The sequence below is a fragment of the Podarcis vaucheri genome, assembly GCF_965113315.1.
Source record: "Podarcis vaucheri genome assembly, chromosome: 6".
Classification (NCBI taxonomy): domain Eukaryota; kingdom Metazoa; phylum Chordata; class Lepidosauria; order Squamata; family Lacertidae; genus Podarcis; species Podarcis vaucheri.
Window position 1 is genome coordinate 67,548,059 of NC_138764.1, and position 21,784 is coordinate 67,569,842.

The window sequence follows — 21,784 nt, forward strand, 5'->3', positions numbered from 1 at the left end:
CAGGTGAGGGTGGCTGATGAGTCTCAAACCCTCAGTGTGTTAGGGATTTGTCTTGCATGCAAAGACAGGCTCTGGCAGATTGACTGGACAAGACCAAGAGTGGGTCCATTGATCAATAAGGCAGTTTGCACCTGCTGTAGAAGGGAAGGTAGCCCATCTCGGAGAAGGAAGTCTCTGATCCTAAACCTCCCCTGCATTATAGAATGTCTTTAGGAAGAAAAGGCCATTTGTAACTACACAAATCTGGAGTGTAGTCCCTAAGATAGTTGGATGGCTCCTTTCAGCAGCTGCTGCAGCCCAATTGGTGCCCTGCCTTCCTTTGGGCCACATCAGTGAGGCTGAGAAAGGGGTCTTGCTGTCTAGGCTGTAGAAGCTTGCACCCCAGGGAGGTCACCGGGGCTGCTAACACCGCTGTTTGACTACACCCCTGGAGACACATGCCATTGTCTCTTGAGACAGATGGGTGCAGACAACAGCAGAACTTGTGTGTATGTGTTTGCAGAGATAGTGCTGGTGGATGGATGGTGGCAGTCAGCACTGTCCAATCTTCTAAGCTAAACTAATGAAGAGTACAGGAGAATTGCAAAACCTTGGCATACCTTGGCATACCTTCTTGGCCTATTTGGTATTGATACCAGATGCCCAATGTTGCGTTGTTTACTTAATCCCTATCTGTACTGTACACTTAAAGCAGTATCCTATCACCTTCATCTGCCCCAGCTACAACAAAACATGTCTCTACTGCATCATACTCTACAGTCTAGGCAGGCGCTGCAACCTTCCAACAGTTTGACTTCACCACTAAGGCAGATGGATGCCAACAAATAATACGTCAAACAGTCATGGGATATGTAGTTGGTAAGGGTGTTGAGACTTCAGGGGCTCTTATTTCCCTCCCAGTGCTAATTTGCATTGAGAGTGTCTTTAAACTACTTTTGTTGTCCACTGACGTTATCTTACCATTCTTAATTTGGGAACAGTAGTTGCTTTGGAAAACGATAATCAAGCATCTCTGAATGACATGACCAGTCCAACGAAGCTGATGTTGAAGAATCATTACTTTGACACTGGTGATCTTTGCTTCTTCCTGTATACTGACATTTGTTCGCCTGTCTTCCCAAGTGATATGTAAAATTTTCTGGAAACACCGTGGATGGAATCTTTCAAGGAGGTGGAGATGTCATTTATAAGTGGTCCATGTTTCACAAGCATGCAATAAAATTAGTAGTACAATAGTTTTGTAAGCAAGCATTTTGCTTGCTGTGAATGTCTGAGTCCTTAATTGAGAGAAAGCTGCACTCACAGCCCTCAGGCAATGCTGGGTTTCGGTATCACTGTTGGCCGTTGTTGAAAGATAACTGCCTTGGTAGGAAAAATTATTGATATTTGCCAACATCATTAAGTTGGATTTGTGGCACTGGGGGAGGGGGGTTGTTTTGTGCTTGCTTGTTGGCACAGCACTTTGGTTTTTTGGATGTTGAGCAATAGGCCAGGCTTTACATAAGCTTCTGTTAAGATATTTAGGATGGTTTGGAGGTCATCTTCTGAGTGTGCACACACTACATGCTTTGAGCTTTCCATCTGTTTGATATATGATTTCTACACCGGTGGGGAGTTTCTCTTTTACAGTGTGTAGGGTCATGGTGATGAAAATAGTAGGGGTTATTTATTATCTTAGGAAGTGGGATGGGTTGTTAAACCGTTCTGAGAGCAGAATAAAGGGTCTTTTTCTGTGGGAATGAATTCGGGTCCCTCGAGGTCCCCCAGTCCCAACACCAGGAGCAGCTGGACACGCCCCAGCTTGGGCTGCCATGCGCGGAGCCCGTTATCTGTTTCCCTCAGGGGTCCAGAGAGCAGACCCACCACACGGCTTTTATCCTAAACAACAGGGCGCCTTTCCCCCTCAGTTATGGTTTCGCCCACATTTTTCACCCGCCAATCCCGAGCGCGCTCTTGCCCGCAACCTCCAACCAGCACGCGCGCGGCAGCCTTGGGGCGTTAGCTAATATCGGGAACCGATAACGGCGGAGGGGGTTCCACGTGTGGCTCCCCCCCCCCCGCCTTCCTCTCGGCGGAGCCTCTGAGGCGAGGTCGCTGCTCACGCCCCTTAGCCGGAAAAGCGCGCCGCCGCCTCTCCCTTCCCGTCGAGTCGTTTCCTGGGCCCGCTCCGTCGCTTTGCTTTTCAGCTGCGGAGGGAGCTGTGGCGGCGCTTTCTCTTTCTCTGACTCCGGGCTCTCTCTCTCGTGCGATGGCGCCTCTTCCCGGCTTCCCAGGCAGGGGGCGGTTTCCGTTAGCGCTGCTGCTGCTGTTTTCCTCGCTGTCCAGAGTTCAAGGTGAGGCGGGGGGGGCTTCGGGATGCCGCCTCCCTCCAGAGCCGAATCATGTCCGAGGGCGAAGCAAGGCTTTCTCGGGGATGGCGAAGGCAGTTCCCGCGACCAGGGCAGGAGGGAACTAGGAGCCTGTCTATGTTTACCTGAACTTTGCTCTCTTCCCCTTCCCACGTGTTCGTTCTTATTCTGCTCCGCCTTCGGCTGTGACAGAACTTCAAATATTTGGAAACAGCCTTAACGTCTCCTCTTCAATCTTGCATCTTCCAAGGCTAAGCATCCTCTTTCTGTTTCGCTTCATAAGACCTTTAACCATAGTTTCTCCCACACAGATTCTTTCTCAAAGTAATGGCTCCGTCATGGGGAAGGAGACGATCCTTCAGTTGCTGGTGTTGTTTGTATCTTTCTCCCTCTGTCTCCTGTTAGTCATTAGATGGTGGCAGCAGGTGTGCCACCCATGTGGTTCTCACAAGTTTGTTTAGATGAAAAGGCAACCACTCAATCTATGTGAGTAGCAGGTGGTAGATAAGGCTCCCATCTGAGCCTCACTTATATGTGAACAAGCCCCTTAAAATTCAAGAGAGCTTACATCTGAAGAGACATAGTTATGATTATAAGTCTTACTGCTGCCCATCTTGATCCAGCTGTGCTCTGCAAATGAACTCCCAGAGTCTATTTGAACATGGTCCTATAGATCCCAGTAGAGGAAATGTCATAGAGATTTATGAATTATCTACTACACTCCAATGAACCTTGCCTTCTCTCCTATAGCTTCAGAACTTCCTCTGAATTTTTATTTCCAAGTGATTGCACCCATCCACATGTAGCCAATGCTACCCTAAGGAGCGGGGATCCGAAAGACAGTTATCCTGCTGGGACTGTTTTGCCCTACCGTTGCATTGCAGGTTATGAGTCTATTTCTCTTACATGTCTTGACACTTCAAAATGGTCAATAGAAAATCCTAGGTTTTGTCAAGGTAAGTTTCACTTAATTAGCTAAATATCTAAAACTGTTGAACTTCCATCTTAGATCAGATATCTTGTTTGAGGACTGGAAGAGACCCAGAGACTAATAATAATAAAGGAGGCTTTTCTTTTATAGAACATTGGAGACTTAATTTGGGGAGATGTAATATTCTGAACATCACTCCTCCTAATGATGAACTCAAGTGGTGAATTCCCTTGGGTCTGTAGACACACGGTGCTTTTAAGAAACAAGAAGAGAGTAATAGCATGTTTGGAGGAAATATTACAACATTGTAGTAAACAAAATAGAGTTTTTCATTATCTCAGCTGTCGTCTTTTTGATACTGGATAGTGTCAGCAGTAGCAATCCAAAAACTTTGGACATCTAAATGCCAGAGGTAACAAAGAGATAAGTGTACATAAAGCAAGAAATGGTCTCTCAACTGCTTTCAACTCATGAAGGAGAAAAGAAAGAACACTAACTTCTGCATCCATCCCTAAAGATGACATTATTGTGAACCACCAGTAAAACTGGATATTGAATTATCCTTTAGTGAATATAGTATTTCCAAGGACACTTTCAGACTGTCTATATTGCAGGAGGAAGTCAATTAAATACCAACAAATTCAGATAGCACAGTTGAAGTGTGCACCAAATCTGATTTTAAAAATAAATAAAAAATCTGGACATTTTGCAGTAAAGAATGTGACGGGGAATTGCACAGGAGATACTAAGATAAATTTTTTTGACACAATGCCGTATAACCTCTCCCCAAACAAACAGGTCACCTGGAAGTGGCCTTGGTGTTTGTACAAAAGGTTTGTACCCTTTTTATTTTATTTTTAAAGAAATCAAGGCTACGTGTGCTAATGCTTGTTTTGATTTTCCTGTTAGGAAGTCGATGTCCTACTGTAAATTTAGAGAATGGCAGAATAGTAAAATCAAGTGATATGCGGCTAGGTGATGAAATAACTCTAGGCTGTAATGAGGGGTGAGTTGTAGGTCACCTTTTGTACCTACTTGGCTTTGTTTAGAACTCCTGGGAGGGGCTCATGACAGACACATATTAATTGTTAAAATATTGGGCTATATTTTTGACATTATTTCTTGTTTAGTCTGTGTTATAATCATGATTGTCCAGGGAAAGGGTGAGGTGGGGAGTAAATACTCCAAATAAATTAATAAACAATTAAGCAGCACCAGAGAACAGGTCTACCATTACTAGTTGGTTTAGTAACTGAACAGTGGCAAGCTCTGGCTTTTGAGAAACTTGTATTCAGGTCTTTCATTTGGTTATTTCTCAGTGGGTGAAACTGTCTTTCTATGACTAGACCTCGTATCTGGATGTGTTTCCACTCACTGATGGAATCCTCAGTTCTTTCCCTGGCTACATTTACTCCTTGCAGCCCTTAATTAAGTGTGCTGCTGCTTCAAGCAAGTCCACGGTTTCTCTAAAAATAAAATAAATTAAATATGACAGAATAATGATATTAGACCACACTTGAGGGTTTTCAGATGCCCCCCTAACTTCCCCTTCACTCCAGCAAAATAAACATCATAATATTTTGCAGAGTTCATGTGATCCACACTTTCTCAACTACAGCTCGGCCCCCTATGATATGGTGTGATAATCATGGATTTTATCTACAATCACTTTGGCAAAGCAATTTTCTAAATCATTATAAACTCAAGTGGGGTGGGATGACATTTTTAATGAAATAAGGTCTGTTGGGAAGATCATGAATTCCTGCCTTTACTGCTCCCCTTTGTTTTTGAGGTGACACACTACTCCCCCATCATAGCTGAATGTCAATCCTGGATTAGATACCTGAATTGTATTTCAAGTACTTCATCCTGAATTGAGGAAGTCCACTATGATGAAATTTGAAAGCCTAGGTTGCTGCTTACAAAGGCACTATGTCCAAGCTACTGGCGTTTTTATGTTGGTGTGACTTTTTCTGGGCACTCTTTAACAAAGAGACAATTCCTGTACAGTGGTACCTCGGGTTACAAACGCTTCGGGTTACAAACTCCACTAACCCAGAAGTAGTACCTCGGGTTATAAACTTTGCCTCAGGATGAGAACAAAAATTGTGCGCCGGCGGCAGCGGGAGGCCCCATTAGCAAAAGTGTGCCTCAGGTTAAGAACGGTTTCAGGTTCAGAACGGACCTCCGGAATGAATTAAGTTTGTAACCTGAGGTACCACTGTATCTGGAATTAAATTAAATAGGTAGCTTGTCTCAACCTAGACTGACAGCACCCAGAGAAAGGGCTGGCTTTTTCAGTTGCACTACCCCACCTATAGAATCCTCTCCCCAGGAAGTTTCCTCTGGTCTCATTTTCACATTGTTTTAGCAGCAAGTGAAGACCGCTTTACCAGGTGTCATTCAGTGTTGTTTGAACTGGCTTCAATCCTACTTTTATTATATTCTTGCTGCTGTGTTGTTTCTAACTGCTTTTGAACTGGTGGTGGTTGGTTGTTTTTTTTCCCCGTTTCAGTCAGCTAGCAGAGTGGTGACTCTGTAGGATGGGATATAAATAATCAAAATAAACCAAGTATACTGTATTTAAAAATATGCTGTGTTCACATACTTTTTAATGCCCAATTCACTAAAATAAAAGATTTCTCTTTCCCTTTAGGTACAGATTGATAGGCGAAAAGACTCTTCGATGTGTGCTTGTAGGCGACAAATTGGAGTGGCATACAGGACCTCCATTTTGCCATCGTAAGATGAATTGTTAATTTGAATTTAATTTAATATAAACTCAATGTGCTCTTGTGTGACTCTATTTATTGCAGAAGTGTAAGTGTCCTCAACCAATATTCAGAGTTCAGGATGCTTTCTGATCATGCTGAATATACTCAACCCCCCCCCCCCCCGCCGAGCATTGAGCATTCCTTGCTCTGAAGGTGGCACTGGGGCTTTGGCAGCTCCCTCTGTGAAGTTTCAAGTCCAGCTTGCTTCACAGAAGATCCAGTTTGCTTTTGAGGAGGTTGCAATACCTTCACAGCAGTCCACTTTGGTTCAGTGTTTGGGTGACAGTTAAAATGGATGATCGGGCCTTGAATTATCAAAAGATTACTTCATAAAGTGGAACATCATTTAGGTGAAAATAACTTTAGTCCAAATACACTCCTAACAGAGATGCTTTTGCAATTGTAGTCCTGCTGAACTGTTAATGTTTCTTTTGATTCCCAGCAATCCGATGTTACCCCCCTGAAAACATTCCCTTTGGCTCACACAGTGGTCAACCTTTTGAAGAGTTTCATTATGGCTCATCAGTGACATACACTTGTAGACAAGGTTTCTCCCTTATTGGAAGCCCGATTAGTACATGTTCAACTTCTGCAGATGGTACTCGTGGAGAGTGGAGCCCATCTCCGCCTAAATGTAAAGGTGATGGAGATTATGTTTAGTATTTTTGATGTACTATGTTAATGTAATTTGTGTGCAATGGCTGGTGAATGGAATTCTTGTTAGAAGGAGCTAACTTTGCAGTCTGCTAAGCACTGTATTGCTGCTGTTCAACCTGTGAGATATTCAGTGGGACTGCAAATTGTTCAGTGTAGGAGATGCAATAGTATTGCCCCCTCAGTGAGTTGCTTGTTGTAATCTGAGTCAGTTTGAAAGTTTATCCAGGCATATCCAACTCCCAAGAGACTGTGATCTACTCCCAGTATAAAAAAACTGGCAGTTGGAGGGAGGAGCGTGCATGGGGTGGGTGGATTGCCCAGAATTGTTGAGCATTTTTTAGGAGGGAAGTGCCCAGAGTTGCTGAGCTTTTTTGGGGAGGATTGCACATAGTTTTTTGTAGCTCCCCCCCATAACTTTTTGTACATAAGGATCCTGTGATCTACCAGGATCAGCTGGGGATCTACTGGTTGGACATCCCTGGCCTCTAATCCAATCAAAATAACCACTATTGTGTCTCATTGAGAAGAAAGGAAATTAGAATTTAGTTGTGAGCAATTTATTTGATTAATTTCATTTGGACTTGGTTTGGCTTTCTACATGCCAAGGGCTCTCTGTGCAGTATCTATACTAAACAAATCTTGCATTCAGATGAAGTAATCAGTGTATAATGACCTAACTTTACCAATAGTATACTGGCATAATACTATATGCCATATATCAGCCTCATTAGGAATAGCCTGCATAGATGTGGTGGTTGTTTAAGAAAAATATTCAGTGGGTCACGAATACTTTAGTGAAATAACTTCAGCAGACTGTCTGAGGGCAGATGATGCAGTCATCTTTCTGTAACTAAGCAGATCTAGGAAGGCAGGTTCTGAATGTACTAAGTAGATCCACACCATTTAAAATCAAAATCTGAGGCATTGGGAAACCTGATCCAAAAATTGTATAGGGTTTTAAATAGTTCTTAGCAATTTCCAGAAAGCTTCCCCTGAAGTCCGACTCAGCCTATTTTAATTTTATACTTGCTGGAATGATGTTATTGTTTCTAGAGGTTAGTCTTTTGTATCTTACCTGATTTTATCTCCTTGTACATAACTTTGATAGTTCCTATCTCTGAAGTGGTTTACAAACTTGTAGAATAAATAATTCAGTTTAATTGAGATTGTATGCTTAAATGGTTCAGTTAATTAATTTAAGCCAGCAGGAATTGAATCAGTTTTTGTGTGCCCACTTCCAATTTCTCCTAAGCAGCTTATTCCCCCAAACCCCCAAAACGGTGTGGTAAGAATTTACTTCCAAACCACCTCTTAATGGTTCATGCCCACATGTGGGAATAACACCTTAAAAAAAATGCAACCAAGAGACCTATACAAGCACAGCATCTGGTAGAGACCCAGTTTGTTAGAGGAGCTACTGCAGTAAGGCAGCCTCTCCAAAGCAGTGGCAGCTTCTCCTAACAAACCACAAGTAAAGTTGAAATTCTCCCACAGACAAATAAGCAAACCTTTGCTTGTTTTTCTGAAGTTTGCTTAGTTTTCCCACTGCTCTTCTTTCTTGCCTTTGCAACTTGGTGAGTGTCTGAGGTGGGATGGACAAACAAGCCACAGTTAAATAAAAAGGTGCTGGCCGCACCTCTAATGCCAATCTACAATTGCAACAAACTGAAGTTTATATGCTAATAACATCAGACTGTAGTTTATTTGCAGTAGATAAACCATAGTTAAGTCCTTGTGCAGAGTTTAATCAGCCATGGTTTAATTAACAGGTAGATTTCTAAATATTGCTCTTCTCTTTTCAGTGGTCCGTTGCCGTGATCCTGAAATAGAAAATGGAAGAGTGACAACAGAGCCTCAGCGTATTTACACATATGGAGATCGTGCAGATTTTGAATGTAATCCAGGATACGTTATGGTGGGGAGTAGCACTTGTACATGCGGGCCTGACCATGCATGGATTCCTCTTTTTCCAAAATGCTTTAAGGGTAAGTATCTTACTACACCTAATTGGATTCCTTGGGAGGAAGCATAGAGTATAAATTCAATAAATAAATGTCAGAGCTATTGTGTTGCACTTTACTGCAGAACATACTTATTTCGTTGCCCCCTCTCTTTTCTCCCACCAATGTTGCCACCATCCATCCAGATGGAGGTCCCCAAAAAACAACTTCTAGCACAGATGAGTTAATAAAAAGCAGGGTGGATTTGATTTAAGTCACCAGTCAGTAAGACTTGATTTAAATCTTCTTCTTCTTCTTTTTTTACAGAAAGACTCATTCTTGCTGGTATAATCTTAATATTTACAACCAGATGAAGGTTTCATTTTTGGAATAATAAATTTTCAGAGTAGTTTTTACCATTATATCAAAAATTACTGATTTGGTTATACTATTAGAAATACATAGATAATTATAAAATTATTATGAGGTTTAATAAGTTAGCTGTTTCTATTTGGACAACTTTTCTGCTGTACTTCATTGGAAGGAGAAAAATAAAAAATAACATTTCCTTAATAGCAATTTAAACATTTTAACTAAAACAATAACGTTATGGCGTATGTACCAATGTTTGTTAACTGATATGGTTAGAGACTTTATCGTTTGGACAATGTCAGGCGAGCCCTGGGAAGAAGGGCTGGGAACCAGTGAACTCTTTATTAGTTGACTGGCAAGCACTTCAAGGTCTCGCCAAGGACTTACTTAATTTATAATTAATTTTTATAATGAAATATTTTTAGATTGTGTGATTATTTGACTGATTATTTGATTGTTGTTAGCCGCCCTGAGCCCAGCTTCGGCTTGGGAGGGCGGGATATAAATAAAATTTATTATTATTATTATTACAGATCCAGTTAGTATTTCCACCACCACCACCCCTTTGGATTTGCTTCTACACTCAGGTGCCTATTCTGTACAGTTAAGTGTTAGTGCAGTTGTTGGAACCCAGTGGGATTGAGAAGAGGTTGCCATCCCTAAAGTGCCTTCAGCACTTGCCTGAAGTCTGAGTTGCACAGACATGCAACTGACTTGCACAATTATTACACCTCAGGACTTGTGGAGTATTCTGCTCACAAGGTTGCACTTTCATTTGTACTGTTTCACACTTAGCTACTTGTGCAGATCTATTCCATTCCAAACAATGTACTCATTGAACCTCTTGGAACTTAGCATTTAAGAGGTAACAGGTTGATTGCGTGTATATAAATGTGCAAAAGAACAAGGTTTTTACTCAACTCTGTATATTCATTTTATAATATTTTTCCTATGAAGAAAAGGCATGTTATCTCTGCAGACACAAATTCATACTTTTGAGAACTGCAGAAACAAGCATCTGTGATAATATATTCTCATTAGAAAAACTGCCCCAAATAATCTTACAGAAACCTCTCGAAGAGCATGACATTGTGAATGGATTAATGGAATTCATTTACCAAAAAATTTAAACATTGCATATAAAGCCTCATGCTACATAATTAAAAGCAAATCCTTATTTCCTGATGAATAGCCTTTGGACTATAATGTTACTTAAATAGAAAACTATCTTTAGAAAGATTTATCCTCCAAAATATTTTATTTTTTAAAATCCAATTAATTTTTTTAAAATCCATTTTTTAAAGAAAAATCATTGATTTTTATCCACCCTGGAAAATAAATGACTTTCATATCTCAAATCGAAGTCAGGATTACAGTGGTGCCCCGCAAGACGAATGCCTCGCAAAACGAAAAACTGGCTAGACGAAAGGGTTTTTCGGTTTTTGTGTTGCTTCGCTAGACGAATTTCCCTATGGGCTTGCTTCGCAAGACGAAAACATCTTGCAAGTTTGTTTGCTTTTTTCTTAAAGCCGCTTGAAGAGGCGCAGTTGCGACGGACCGTGCTTCGCAAGACGAAAAACATCGCAAGACGAAAAGATTCGCGGAACGAATTAATTTCGTCTTGCGAGGCACCACTGTATTTTACCCCATATACACTAATGGGATATATAAGATTTCATAATTAAACCTCTTGGTGGCAGCATGGATGGGGCTCTGTTGTTTTCCTGACTTCTTGGGTCACAGCCACTTACCAAGAAGGGGGAGGAGTGAGGAGAGGGGATCACTGTGTCTGGTGGACCTCACTCCTCCTCCTCCAGTAACAGCTCATGGAATTGGTTAGTGATTTCGCCCTTTCACCACCTGCTCCACCTGCCTGGCCAGTGACTCACTCATTGTTCCTGCTGGGGCCGCCTGCCACCAGGGGGCAGGAAGACCAAGGGGCAGAAGGAGTTTTCTCCTTCATCCCCACCCCCTGCCATCTTGACTCACAAAAGAAAGCCTGCAGTTTTGAAGTGCAGTCTTCCTTCTTTTGTTGGTGGCAGCAATGTGGGCATGGCAGTGATTTCTTCTTTGGGCCACTTGCTGGCTTTGCTCACTCCACCAGCCTACTCAGACATTTCTCTCTTTCATTCTGTCCCATCTCCTGCACCCTCCCTGCTAGTGGCGGAAGCAGTAATGGTCATCCTTGAAGGGAAACCCCCCAGCAAAGTAGAAATCTTATATCAAATAGATGGAAAACTTTTTAATCTGAGTAGGCTGAAAGCAAAGAGTTAGGTTACCGTAACTTCCGTCATATGGCTTCAGCATGCTGATGACAACGTAGTGTGTGCACACTCAGAGGATGACCTCCAAACCATCCTAAATGTCTTCACAGGAGCTTATGAAAAGCTTGGCCTGTTGCTCAACATCCAAAAAAACCAAAGTGCTGCACCAACAAGCACAAAACAACCCCTCTGCAGCATCACAAATCCAACTCAATGGTGTAACGTTGGAAAGTGTCGATCACTTCTCCTACCTGAGCAGTTATCTTTCCACAAGGGCCAACATTGATGCTGAAATCTAGCATCGCCTGAACTCTGCGAGTGCAGCTTTCTCCTGATTCAAGTGCACAGTGTTTGAGGACTGGGACATTCTGAGGGAAACCAAAATTCTTGTTTAAAAAATTATTGTACTTCCAACTTTACTGCATGCTTGTGAAACATGGACCACTTATAAACGCCATCTCCAACTCCTCAAAAGATTCCATCCACTGTGTTTCCGGAAAATTTTACACATCACTTGGGAAGACAGGCAAACAAATGTCAGTGTACTGGAAGAAGCAAAGATCACCAGTGTCGAAGCAATGATTCTTCAGCATCAACTTTGTTGGACTGGTCATGTTGTGTGGATGCCTGACTATCATCTTCCAAAGCAACTATTCTATTCAGAACTTAAAAATTGAATGCGTAATGCCAGTGGTCAACAAACAAGGTGTAAAGACTCTCTCAAGACAAATCTAAAAAAATGTAGTATAAACACTGACAACTGGGAAACACTGGCCTGCGAGCGCTGAAATTGGAGAACAGCCTTTAGCTACGGCTGTTGGAAAAGGACTTTGAAGACACTTGAACTCAGGACGAAAGAGAGAAATGTGCTAAGAGGAAGGCACGTTTAGCAAGCCTTCACCATGATCAACTCCCATCCAGAAACCTATGTCCCCACTGTGGAAAGATGTGTGGATCCAGAATTGGCCTCCACAGTCACTTACAAACTCATTGTTAAGACTGTGTTTATGGAAGACAATCTTACTCGGCTATGAGTGATCACCAAAGAAGAAGAAGGTCATCCTTGACTAGCTATGTGCTCTCAGTTGCCAGCCTCGTGATGGACAAGTACAATATAGTATTAGAGAAAAATGCATATAATATCAGACACTGAAAAAGAAAGTTGGCTTATTAAGAAATGAAAATATAAGTAACATCTGATTTATTTATTTATTTATAATTACAGTGGTGCCCCGCAAGACGAATGCCTCGCAATACAAAAAACTCGCTAGACACAAGTTTTTTCCGTTCGCGATTTGCCTCGCAAGACGAATTTCCCCTATGGGCTTGCTTCGCAAGACGAAAACGTCTCGCGACTTTTTTTCTTTGACTAAAAACAAAGACATGTTTTGTTTATAAAGTTAATTTATTTTCCCTTAAATTTTTGAACTGCTCTTTACAGTATGTGTGACTTTAAAGAGCAGTTAATAAACTGTTGTTGTACCAAATTTGGCTTTGTTTGGACTTTTTTTGACCATAGGAACGCATTAATTGATTTTCAATGCATTCCTATGGGATTTCGTGCTTCGCAAGACGAAAAATTCGCTAGACGACAAAAATTGCGGAACAAATTAATTTCGTCTTGCGGGGCACCACTGTATTTTAATTTCCTAAAGCTGATTCCAAAGAGGACTTGGTGTCCTGAGACCATATGGCACCCTATATGGGCTAATTTTGAAAGAAGGCATTAATGCAGAGCAGTCAGCACTTGGAAGTTGATATCAGTCTCTTTATGCCACAGCAGGAACGCCTGGAGGAGGAGGAGGAGGAGGAGGAGATGACAACCCAGGCCCTGGAAATGGTAAGCATTTGCTTTTCACTGTTATTGGTGGATGCATTTTAAGAAGTGGGGAGTGAGCAAGAATTGAGTTTATGGATAGAACCAGAGTAGAGGAAATGGACTCTTGTCAATATTTACAGAGATAAGTTAGCAGAGAGAGGATTAATTTTATTAGAAGAATATCATGAGGAGACTTGGGTACATGGTAGTGCAGTAGTTTTGAGATACTGGAATTATACGCCATAAGAAGAACCTGCAACAGAATGTTGTGTTGTGTGGCCTTCCTTCTGAACTGTGCCTATTCAGAATTTGGCAAGCTATTTACCCCAGTCAGTGCATTCCATTTCCCTTGTCCCTTCCCATGTTCTGTTTTTCTTTTCCAGCTGTCACTCTGTTCAACCGCTGTTTGGTCTGCTCTTTCTTCATTAGTCTATGTTTTGAAGGGGTTGCCTCTTTAGGTTTTCTTTTCCCAAGCATGCAAATCTCCTCATTGTTTCACAGTTGATATTCTGGCTGCAGTTCAATAGGCACTCAACCATCCGAGTTTGCATGTCCACAGCCCTTAGCCTTAACACCGGCTCACCACAGGGTTGTGTGTTGAGTCCCCTGCTCTACACTATCTATACGTATGACTGTACAGCCATCTATTCCAGCAACAAAATCATCAAGTTTGCTGATGACACTACGGTGGTAGGGCTCATTTCAGGAGGGGATGAGTCCGCCTATCGGGATGAGGTGGAGCGGCTCTGTGTTTGGTGTGGAGAGAACAATCTGGCTCTTAATACGGCTAAGACCAAGGAATTGGTGGTGGATTACAGGAAAAAAAAGGCGGACATTCAGCCCTTGTATATCAACGGGGAACGGGTGGAGAGGGTGGCGGAATTCAGGTTTTTGGGAGTAGCTATCGATCAGGGCATGACTTGGAGCGCACATACCACTGCTCTGGTGAAGAAGGCCCAGCAGAGAATTTATTTCCTCAGACTTTTAAAGAAGAACAATCTGAGTGAGAGACTGCTGGTGTCCTTCTACCGAGGCTCCATAGAGAGCATTCTTACATACTGTATTTGTGCTTGGTTCTCCAGTTGTACAGCTAGGGAGAGGAAGGTGCTCCAGAAGGTCATAACCACAGCCCAAAGGATTATTGGTCATCCTCTCCCATCTTTGGAAGAACTGTACGGTTCCCGTTGTCTTAGGAAAGCAAATAACATCCTGCAGGATTCATCTCACCCGGGACACTGTCTGTTTGCACTACTGCCTTCTGGCAGAAGATATAGAAACATCAAGTCAAAGACAAATAGACTGAAAAACAGTTTCTATCCAAGAGCTGTGGCCCTTTTGAATGCTGTAACTCGTTAGTGTGACCTGGGAGTTTGATGGGTGTGGTGTGGGTGTGGCTGGAATGTGGTTTGTTTGGTTGTTGTTGTTGTCTTGCTTTTGTTGTTTTAAGGGATGGCATCCAATTTCGTTGCACTTTGTGCAATGTTGCACTTGTGTAATGACAATAAGAATCTATCTATCTATCTATCTATCTATCTATCTATTTAGGTTAAGGCAAACTAGGTGGTTAAAGTTCAAAGATAGCATGATCTGCCAGCTAATTAGTACCCAGAGAGCTGGCAGGTTGCTGGGGACCCAAAAAGCACTGGTTAACAGGCTAGAAAACAAACAAACAAACAAACAAATATAAATAAATAAATAAATGCAAGCTAGCTAGCTTAAAGGAATTACTTGACTTCGAAAGAATACAACTGATAAGATAAACTCTGGACCTTCAGTTTATACTGCCTGTAAATCTCCATCTTGCACATGTTGTGTTTGCTGCGAAAACAAAACTGAATTCTGTCTGTGTGAGAAAGGAATCGGAATCAAATGAAAGGAATTGGAAGACCATCTTTTTCTTTATTTTTCTTCTTAGCTCGCTTCTCTATTATCTTTAATTCTTGTTTTCTCTCTGCTAAGTTTATCTATCTAGCTATATGCTTTTTGAAGTTTCCTATCTTGGATTGATGAAGATACACACAAGAAGGTGATGGATGGAAAATGAAGGGCCCTGCTTAAGGGACAGAGGAGAGGATCTCCCAGGGTGGGAGGCTGCGGGAAGAGGAAGAAAGTCCCACCCACGTGAGAGCTGGGCGAGGGTTCACTTCTGTGTGTGGAATAAAGGTTAAGGTATAATTGTGATAGAGAACCTGGTATTTCTTTTCTTCTGCTACTTTTCTTTATTATTCATTATCTTCTTATTTTGGTTATTCTTGCTTCTCTCCTATTTATCTTCTTTAGATTAGTTCAGCTTTTATTGTATTTTATGTTGAAAACTCTTAATAAAAAAGGATAGCAGGGGAAACTGAAATGAGAAAATGTCAGTGGGAAGGCTAATGTACAGAAATTGTGAGAACCTGTCTTGTGGTAAAATGGAAGGGAGAAGTGGGAGCATTTGTTCTGTTGTGTCAATAGATGTAAATTTTATCAATAGTACATATGCTCCTTATTTTTTTGTTCTTGTTTTGGTACAAAGTTTTATTGAGAGAAACTAATCTACAAGAAATAACATAAAAGGAGCTAAAAAGGAAGTAAAGAATAAGAGAACTACATCATCCTTTCTCACCACAGTATCTTAAATATTATCCTATTATCTAATGCTTCTTGGGTATCTCAGATACCTTCTGACTGCTTGGGCAGTTTGGTCAACTCCCAAATCCACTAGTGTCTATGGAAAAATCACTCAGAAATTTTGAGCAGTAATGGCTCTGAGGGTTTTTCCCTTTCCACTTTAGTTCTTTGTGGGGCTTTTTAGATGCTAGAGAGTCCTTTAGCTCTGTCTGGCTTTCTGCAAATTGTATAACTTATGGAATGTTTTTCTTTGTACAAAGACATCTCTTTTATAGTATAGAAAATCTAGGCAAAGCTTTCCAGTTTACTTTGCTTTATTTTAAAATTTTCTAAATTGCTTTTCATAAATTCCAAAGCTGAGGTTGGGCTGGTGCTGTGATGTTTTTTATTGTAATTATCTGTATTTGAATAAGTCGGTCTCTCTCTCTCTCTCTCACCCCCCCCCCCAGTGTTTAATTGTTTTTACATGACTTTTTTAGCCATTTCCATTTTATCTGTAAGCTGCCTTTACTCCCTGTCTGGGAAAAGGCATGATATAAATAAATATAAAAATAGCAACCCCCTCTTTTTTTATAGGAGCAGATCCAGAGACAGTGCCTCCTGGAGACAATACAGGTACAGCTGAAAAGTTGTAGTGACAGCAAATTTATAAGCTTTGCAGTTTTCTTTGTTTTAATTTCCTATACTACTTTTATGAACTGGTGAGGCTTTTTATTGTAATTATCTGTATTTTTAATAGGTCACACACACAATATTGGTGTTTAATTGTTTTTACATGATTTTTTAAAAGCTGTTTCCATTTTACCTGTAAGCTGTCTTGATTCCCTGGAAAAAAGATGGGATATAAATAAATATAAGAATAACAACCCCCTCTTTTGTATAGGACCGACGCACAATCCAGAGACGCCTCCTGGAGATGACACAGGTAAAGCTCTATGCTGGAGATACGGCAAAGACAATTCCTACTTGAAACATAAGTTTGTACAGTGTTGTATACGCACTATGTTTTGGGAGGAAGTGCTGGACTGTATAACTATGACTATGCAGAAAAAGCTAAAGCTTTCAGCAAAGAATATTCTTTTGAATTATATACCTATATGGAAATTAACAACCGGACAATGAAAATGGATTCTATTTGCCTGAATGGTGGCCAAGAGACTGATGAACTGGAAGAATAAAGATAAGATTCCTTTCAATCAATGGATTGACAATATGACAACACTCGTGACTTATGAATGGACTGCTTATAGACATAGACTTTGTTTTGGAAAAAATGACAACATTTGAACTGAGTTTATACAGAATGTAGCATTAATATCCACATATTTATTAGGATTATAACATATCTTATTTATATAAGTATGCATGGGAGTATATTACATTGCAACTTTGTATATTGATTCTTTCGACACATATTTGTTCATATTTTTTCCTTATCTCACCTTACCTTTCTTTTTTTTGTCTGTATTACTTTATTTCTTTATAACTGGAATTCCTTCAATAAAATATTAATACATACAGCAGAGAGAGAGAGCCACAATCTGTCAGAATTAAATTGCTTCAAATTTTAGCTCACACTTTTAATTTTCTTCTATTCTAGAATCTAAAAACATCACAGCAATTTTTATTGGTAAGTAATTACAGAGCTAGTTACTTCAGTGTACAATTGCTGCTATTGTATTTTAATGCCTTGTGCATTTCACTAACTTTTTTCTCAAATTTGTGGTTTAAATGTTAAAGACTCCTACTTGGAGGGAAAAAATGATTCTTTATCAAATAGTCTTAGGGTACAGACGGATATACTTTGTCTGTTTGTTTATTTGGTGAGGCCAGCTCTGCTTCCTCCCCTATCTTTGCTCCTGTAATGGACATAGCTGTCTCCAAATTCAGCACAGACTTCCCCCATGCTGTGGCTTTTAATGTTCTTGCACCTGGGTGGGACTGGGGCTTTTAAAAATTCCTCAGGAGTAAGGGTGTTTTGAGCTCAGGCATGCCAACTCCAGGGGGCCTAGTGTTGAGGTGGCTGTGTGTGTGAGACGCATCGCAGGGCTAATGGCCAGCTCCTTCAGAGTGCTTGGTCTCCTCCGCTGCACGTGCATGACACGCGATACGTGTGACATCACATGCATGCTGGGCCCCCTCAGTCTTGGGGGCAACCTGGTGACTCTGCTTCAGCTTCACACACTGCTTGAGTTGGAGAGTTGCTCTTTGATTGTCATTAGGGCCACTCAGTCTGCAGAGTTGACATCTGTTAGGGGCAGGAAGAACTCAGTCTCTGAGGACAACTGCACATCTGCCCCAAAAGGGGGTAACTTCAGATGTACAGTGGAGTCGCTGCTCAAGGTATTTGTCTAGAGACTTTGCCCAGTAACACCTGAGTGGCTTTGATGTCCATTGAGTTTCGCAAGGTAACAACTTGTCTTGTGACTTTTATTGATACTATTGCTTTTCCTCAACAGAAAAACAACTACTTTGTCTTATTAATTGGTACTACGGTATATCTTTCTCTTTTTTCCCTTCAAGGATGTATCCTGGCTGTTTTAGTTGTGCTTGCTCTAGTTGCTGGACTTCGGAAATACAGATCTTACAAGAAAACTGAGTGAGTCAGCCCAAGAGAAGCTGTCCCTGATTCTCTGTAGCCTTCTTGGTTGCTTAGTGAGCTTCCATACGCTTCTTGACTTCTACTTTGCTCACACTTTCCGCATACATGTGCTTAGTGTTCAGAAAGGGCTTGCACATTTTTTGTTGAACAGTTGCACTAATCTGCTAGCACAGATAAAAGCTAACTAAAGCACAGTAATTATTCTAGAACGGCTAGTCAGTATTGTATCCCATTTCCAGCATTGGTGTTCTGATGTGACAGAAATGGTCCTTGTCAGTTTACATCAGCTTTCTATCCCAATGCTGACTTCACTTTAATCTACTATTAAATAAAGTTATAAAACATTATTGTCTCTTTTACAAATGTGTACTTGCGGTCTGTGATTTTTGCTTTCAGACATAGTAAGAAAATGGATTTGTTGAACAGTTCTGTCTAAAGGCAGTGATGTTTTGTTTTGGTTTTTTCCCTAGAAGAATCTAGGCCAGTGCTGTGGTGTAATCTAAACCAACAATTTGCAACAATAACTTGTTCTGCACATTTCTCTTGCATGGCTTTTCTTTCTATTTTTTTATCCAGGGCTGTCCATTTTTGTTGTAGCTTTGTATGCATGATTTTACTGTTTCGATACCATGCATATATTTTCCCATAGTTTGTGAGCACTAATTAAGCTGTTTCAATAGATTAATTCAGTAATTATTTACTCATTATGAATACCCAGTGCAATAATTTCTGTCCCAGGTAGGTTACAGGTCTTTTAAGTCTTTTGTGGAATTTAGATTTGATACCAAAGCATACTGATTGTTTTGTCAGAGGCAAGAGTTCTGTTTTATGCAGAGGCAATAACAACCCCAGTGGAGAGAAGGGCAAGCTCTCTAAGAGGAATCTATTAGGAATCACTATTTTTTCTATGCTTAGGCTATGTGTCTCCTACCCTTATATCTATTGTGCTTATGTAATCCTAATTAACTTTATCTGCTTTACTTCTAATATCCTGCAGTTGCTAACAATCTGTGCAGTACTTCTGCTTCTGCAACTTCTGAAATTGTTTTTCCTGCCCAAGAAGCAACAGCATGGCTACTGCTTCAGTGTGAAAGTTACTTACATTACTTTTAAAATTTGAATAACATGAAGTGGAACGCAGATGTATTTGTGTGTTGCTTTTTTCCTTCCTGACAGGAAAACAAAACAAAATGGTGTAATGTTTGGAACATAGTTACAGATAGGTAGCCGTGTTGGTCTGCCATAGTCAAAATAAAAAAATTCCTTCCAGTAGCACCTTAAAGACCAACTAAGTTAGTTCTTGGTATGAGCTTTCGTGTGCATGCACACTTCTTCAGATACACTGTATCTGAAGAAGTGTGCATGCACACGAAAGCTCATACCAAGAACTAACTTAGTTGGTCTTTAAGGTGCTACTGGAAGGAATTTTTTTGTTTGGAACATAGGTATTAATTTTAAATATTTTATTTTATTTTTCACAGAGTACCCGAAGCTCCTTCTAGTCCTGCTCAATTTGACAAGTTGGTATCAAAATCTGGATTGGAAGCCAAAGGTTCTCAATTGAACAAGGTTTCTTCAGTAAACCTGTAATCTAGCACCCTTCCAGTTGATCCTAACAGTTCTAATTTTTATAACAGGAAATGAGAATTAAGGGAAGGAATATGTGAAAAGTCAAAGCCTTTTTCATTAAGAACTGGCCATCCAGCTACTTGAAGCATGAAGCAGTACTGGGCCCCAACACAACTCTCATCATTTGCTCTTACCTTTGCGTAGAACTGGGTTCCAGCTTCCCTTGAAGAATGTATCTTTAAGTGCCTTAATCAAATACAGAGCCAAGCAGAACTGACTGTGTATCTACACTGGCAAGGTGTTTTACTATTTCTTCAAACCTTGTAAAGATGTAATGGGTTCTGTGTAGGAAATGTGAAATGTTGCCATTTGTTTTCTAGAATCTTGTTCATCTCATGAAATGGAGGGGGCAAGTGTAGTTGTTAAAATTTACCAAACTTTTGACTTCCTCAAGCCTTTCTCACGCAGAATTTTAAAAGCTGCCTTTATTTCCTTACAGGATTTTCAAAAGTGTAAACAACAGTAATATGTGCCTAATAGAAAATATTCTTTAAAAAAAATCATCATAGGCAAACAAAAGTTCTGTATGCCTAGCCGAAAAAGCAAGGAACACTTTTGAGACACCTTAATTTCCGTAGCAAAAAGTTAAATAAAATAACTCTCCCATTAAAATCAATTAGAGTGAAAACTGCAGTGCTTCAAATGTACTGAATTAAACTTGTTACATTCATGAAGGTATTTTTTTAACAGTGCTTTTAGAATCTAAATTGTGCATCTTTATTCGAATTGATTAAATATTTATAGGAAAGAAAAGTTGTTCATTTTAGAATGTGTGCAAATAAATTGAAATGTTGAATAAAAGACACTAAGTATTATCACTAGCTTTTCTACTCCCAAACTGATTGTGCAGTGTAGCTTGGGTTGATACAGCTATCACCACATAGCAGTTTCAAAGTTCTCCTTTACAGCACCTGGCCAAGCATTCTGTGCACTATTCTATCTTATACAAAGCCTCATGGGATGCTTTTATTGAAATATATTTGGAAGCCAAATGTGGCATTACAGTAACTGTCAAATAGGTTTTTACAGTTTCTCTTCCTCAGCCAGCCATGGTGGTCTTGGGGTTGGTGCTTGTTCTCGGGGACTTTGAAGCTCCCCTGTCAGAAGCCTGAGTCTGTTCCCTGTTTCTGGTCCTACTCATGTAGCTGGGCACATTCTGGGCTAGGTTTTCTGTGCTGGATTGGATGACGGTGATCTTAGAGTGGATAAACTTTCTATAGTTCCATTTTAATGGTCAGACCACTTCTTGATAGAGTTTAGAATTACTGAAACTTCTGCAGAGGTGGGGGACCTACTAAGATGGTCCACCCCAGGTGGCTGATGGCTCTTGGGGAGTTTCCTGTTGCCTTGGAAGGTGATTCTGTTGAAGCACTGGTGGACTTCTGGAACAGAGAAATAACCAAGGTGGTGGACACGATCGCTCATGAGTATCTTACTGAGTGGAGCAAAACCCGCCCCCTGGTTCTCTAGAAACACGTGATGGCGAGGTATGGGTGCGATATATTCTGAACAAAAAGCCAAGCTGATTGTAAATAATGTGATAACTGAGGAACTTAAGATAGAAAAAGGAACACGACAGGGGTGCCCAATTTCATTGCTTTTTATTTCTGTTCTGGAGGTGTTGCTGAATATGATTAGAAATGACCAGCAGGTTAAAGGTGTACAGGTCGGAGCTAAACATTACAAGTTAAGGGCATTTGCAGATGACCTAGTACTGACTTTACAAGAGCCAAACACTAGTACCAAAAGGGTGTTGGAGATAATCCAACAATTTGGCCAGGTAGCCGGATTTAAATTGAACAAACAAAAAACTAAAGTTTTAGAAAAAAACTTAACAG

The 21,784-nt window shown here is 40.6% G+C and overlaps 1 protein-coding gene and 1 long non-coding RNA gene across 2 annotated transcripts in view; one reads left to right on the forward strand and one right to left on the reverse strand.

The window, feature by feature from the left end:
* LOC309535373 overlaps positions 1-21,784 on the reverse strand; it is a 214,986-nt gene that overhangs the window by 87,562 nt on the left and 105,640 nt on the right. The gene's annotated exons all lie outside the window — the stretch shown is intronic.
* On the forward strand, positions 2,192-20,616 carry LOC309535356 (complement component receptor 1-like protein). The gene is made up of 12 exons (XM_082228386.1): positions 2,192-2,333; positions 3,099-3,304; positions 4,189-4,285; positions 5,936-6,021; positions 6,496-6,693; positions 8,513-8,695; positions 13,067-13,126; positions 16,292-16,330; positions 16,599-16,640; positions 17,316-17,345; positions 18,239-18,314; positions 19,799-20,616. The coding sequence occupies exons 3-12, from the start codon at positions 4,245-4,247 to the stop codon at positions 19,905-19,907; spliced, it is 864 nt and encodes a 287-aa protein (XP_082084512.1). The 5' UTR covers positions 2,192-2,333; positions 3,099-3,304; positions 4,189-4,244; the 3' UTR covers positions 19,908-20,616.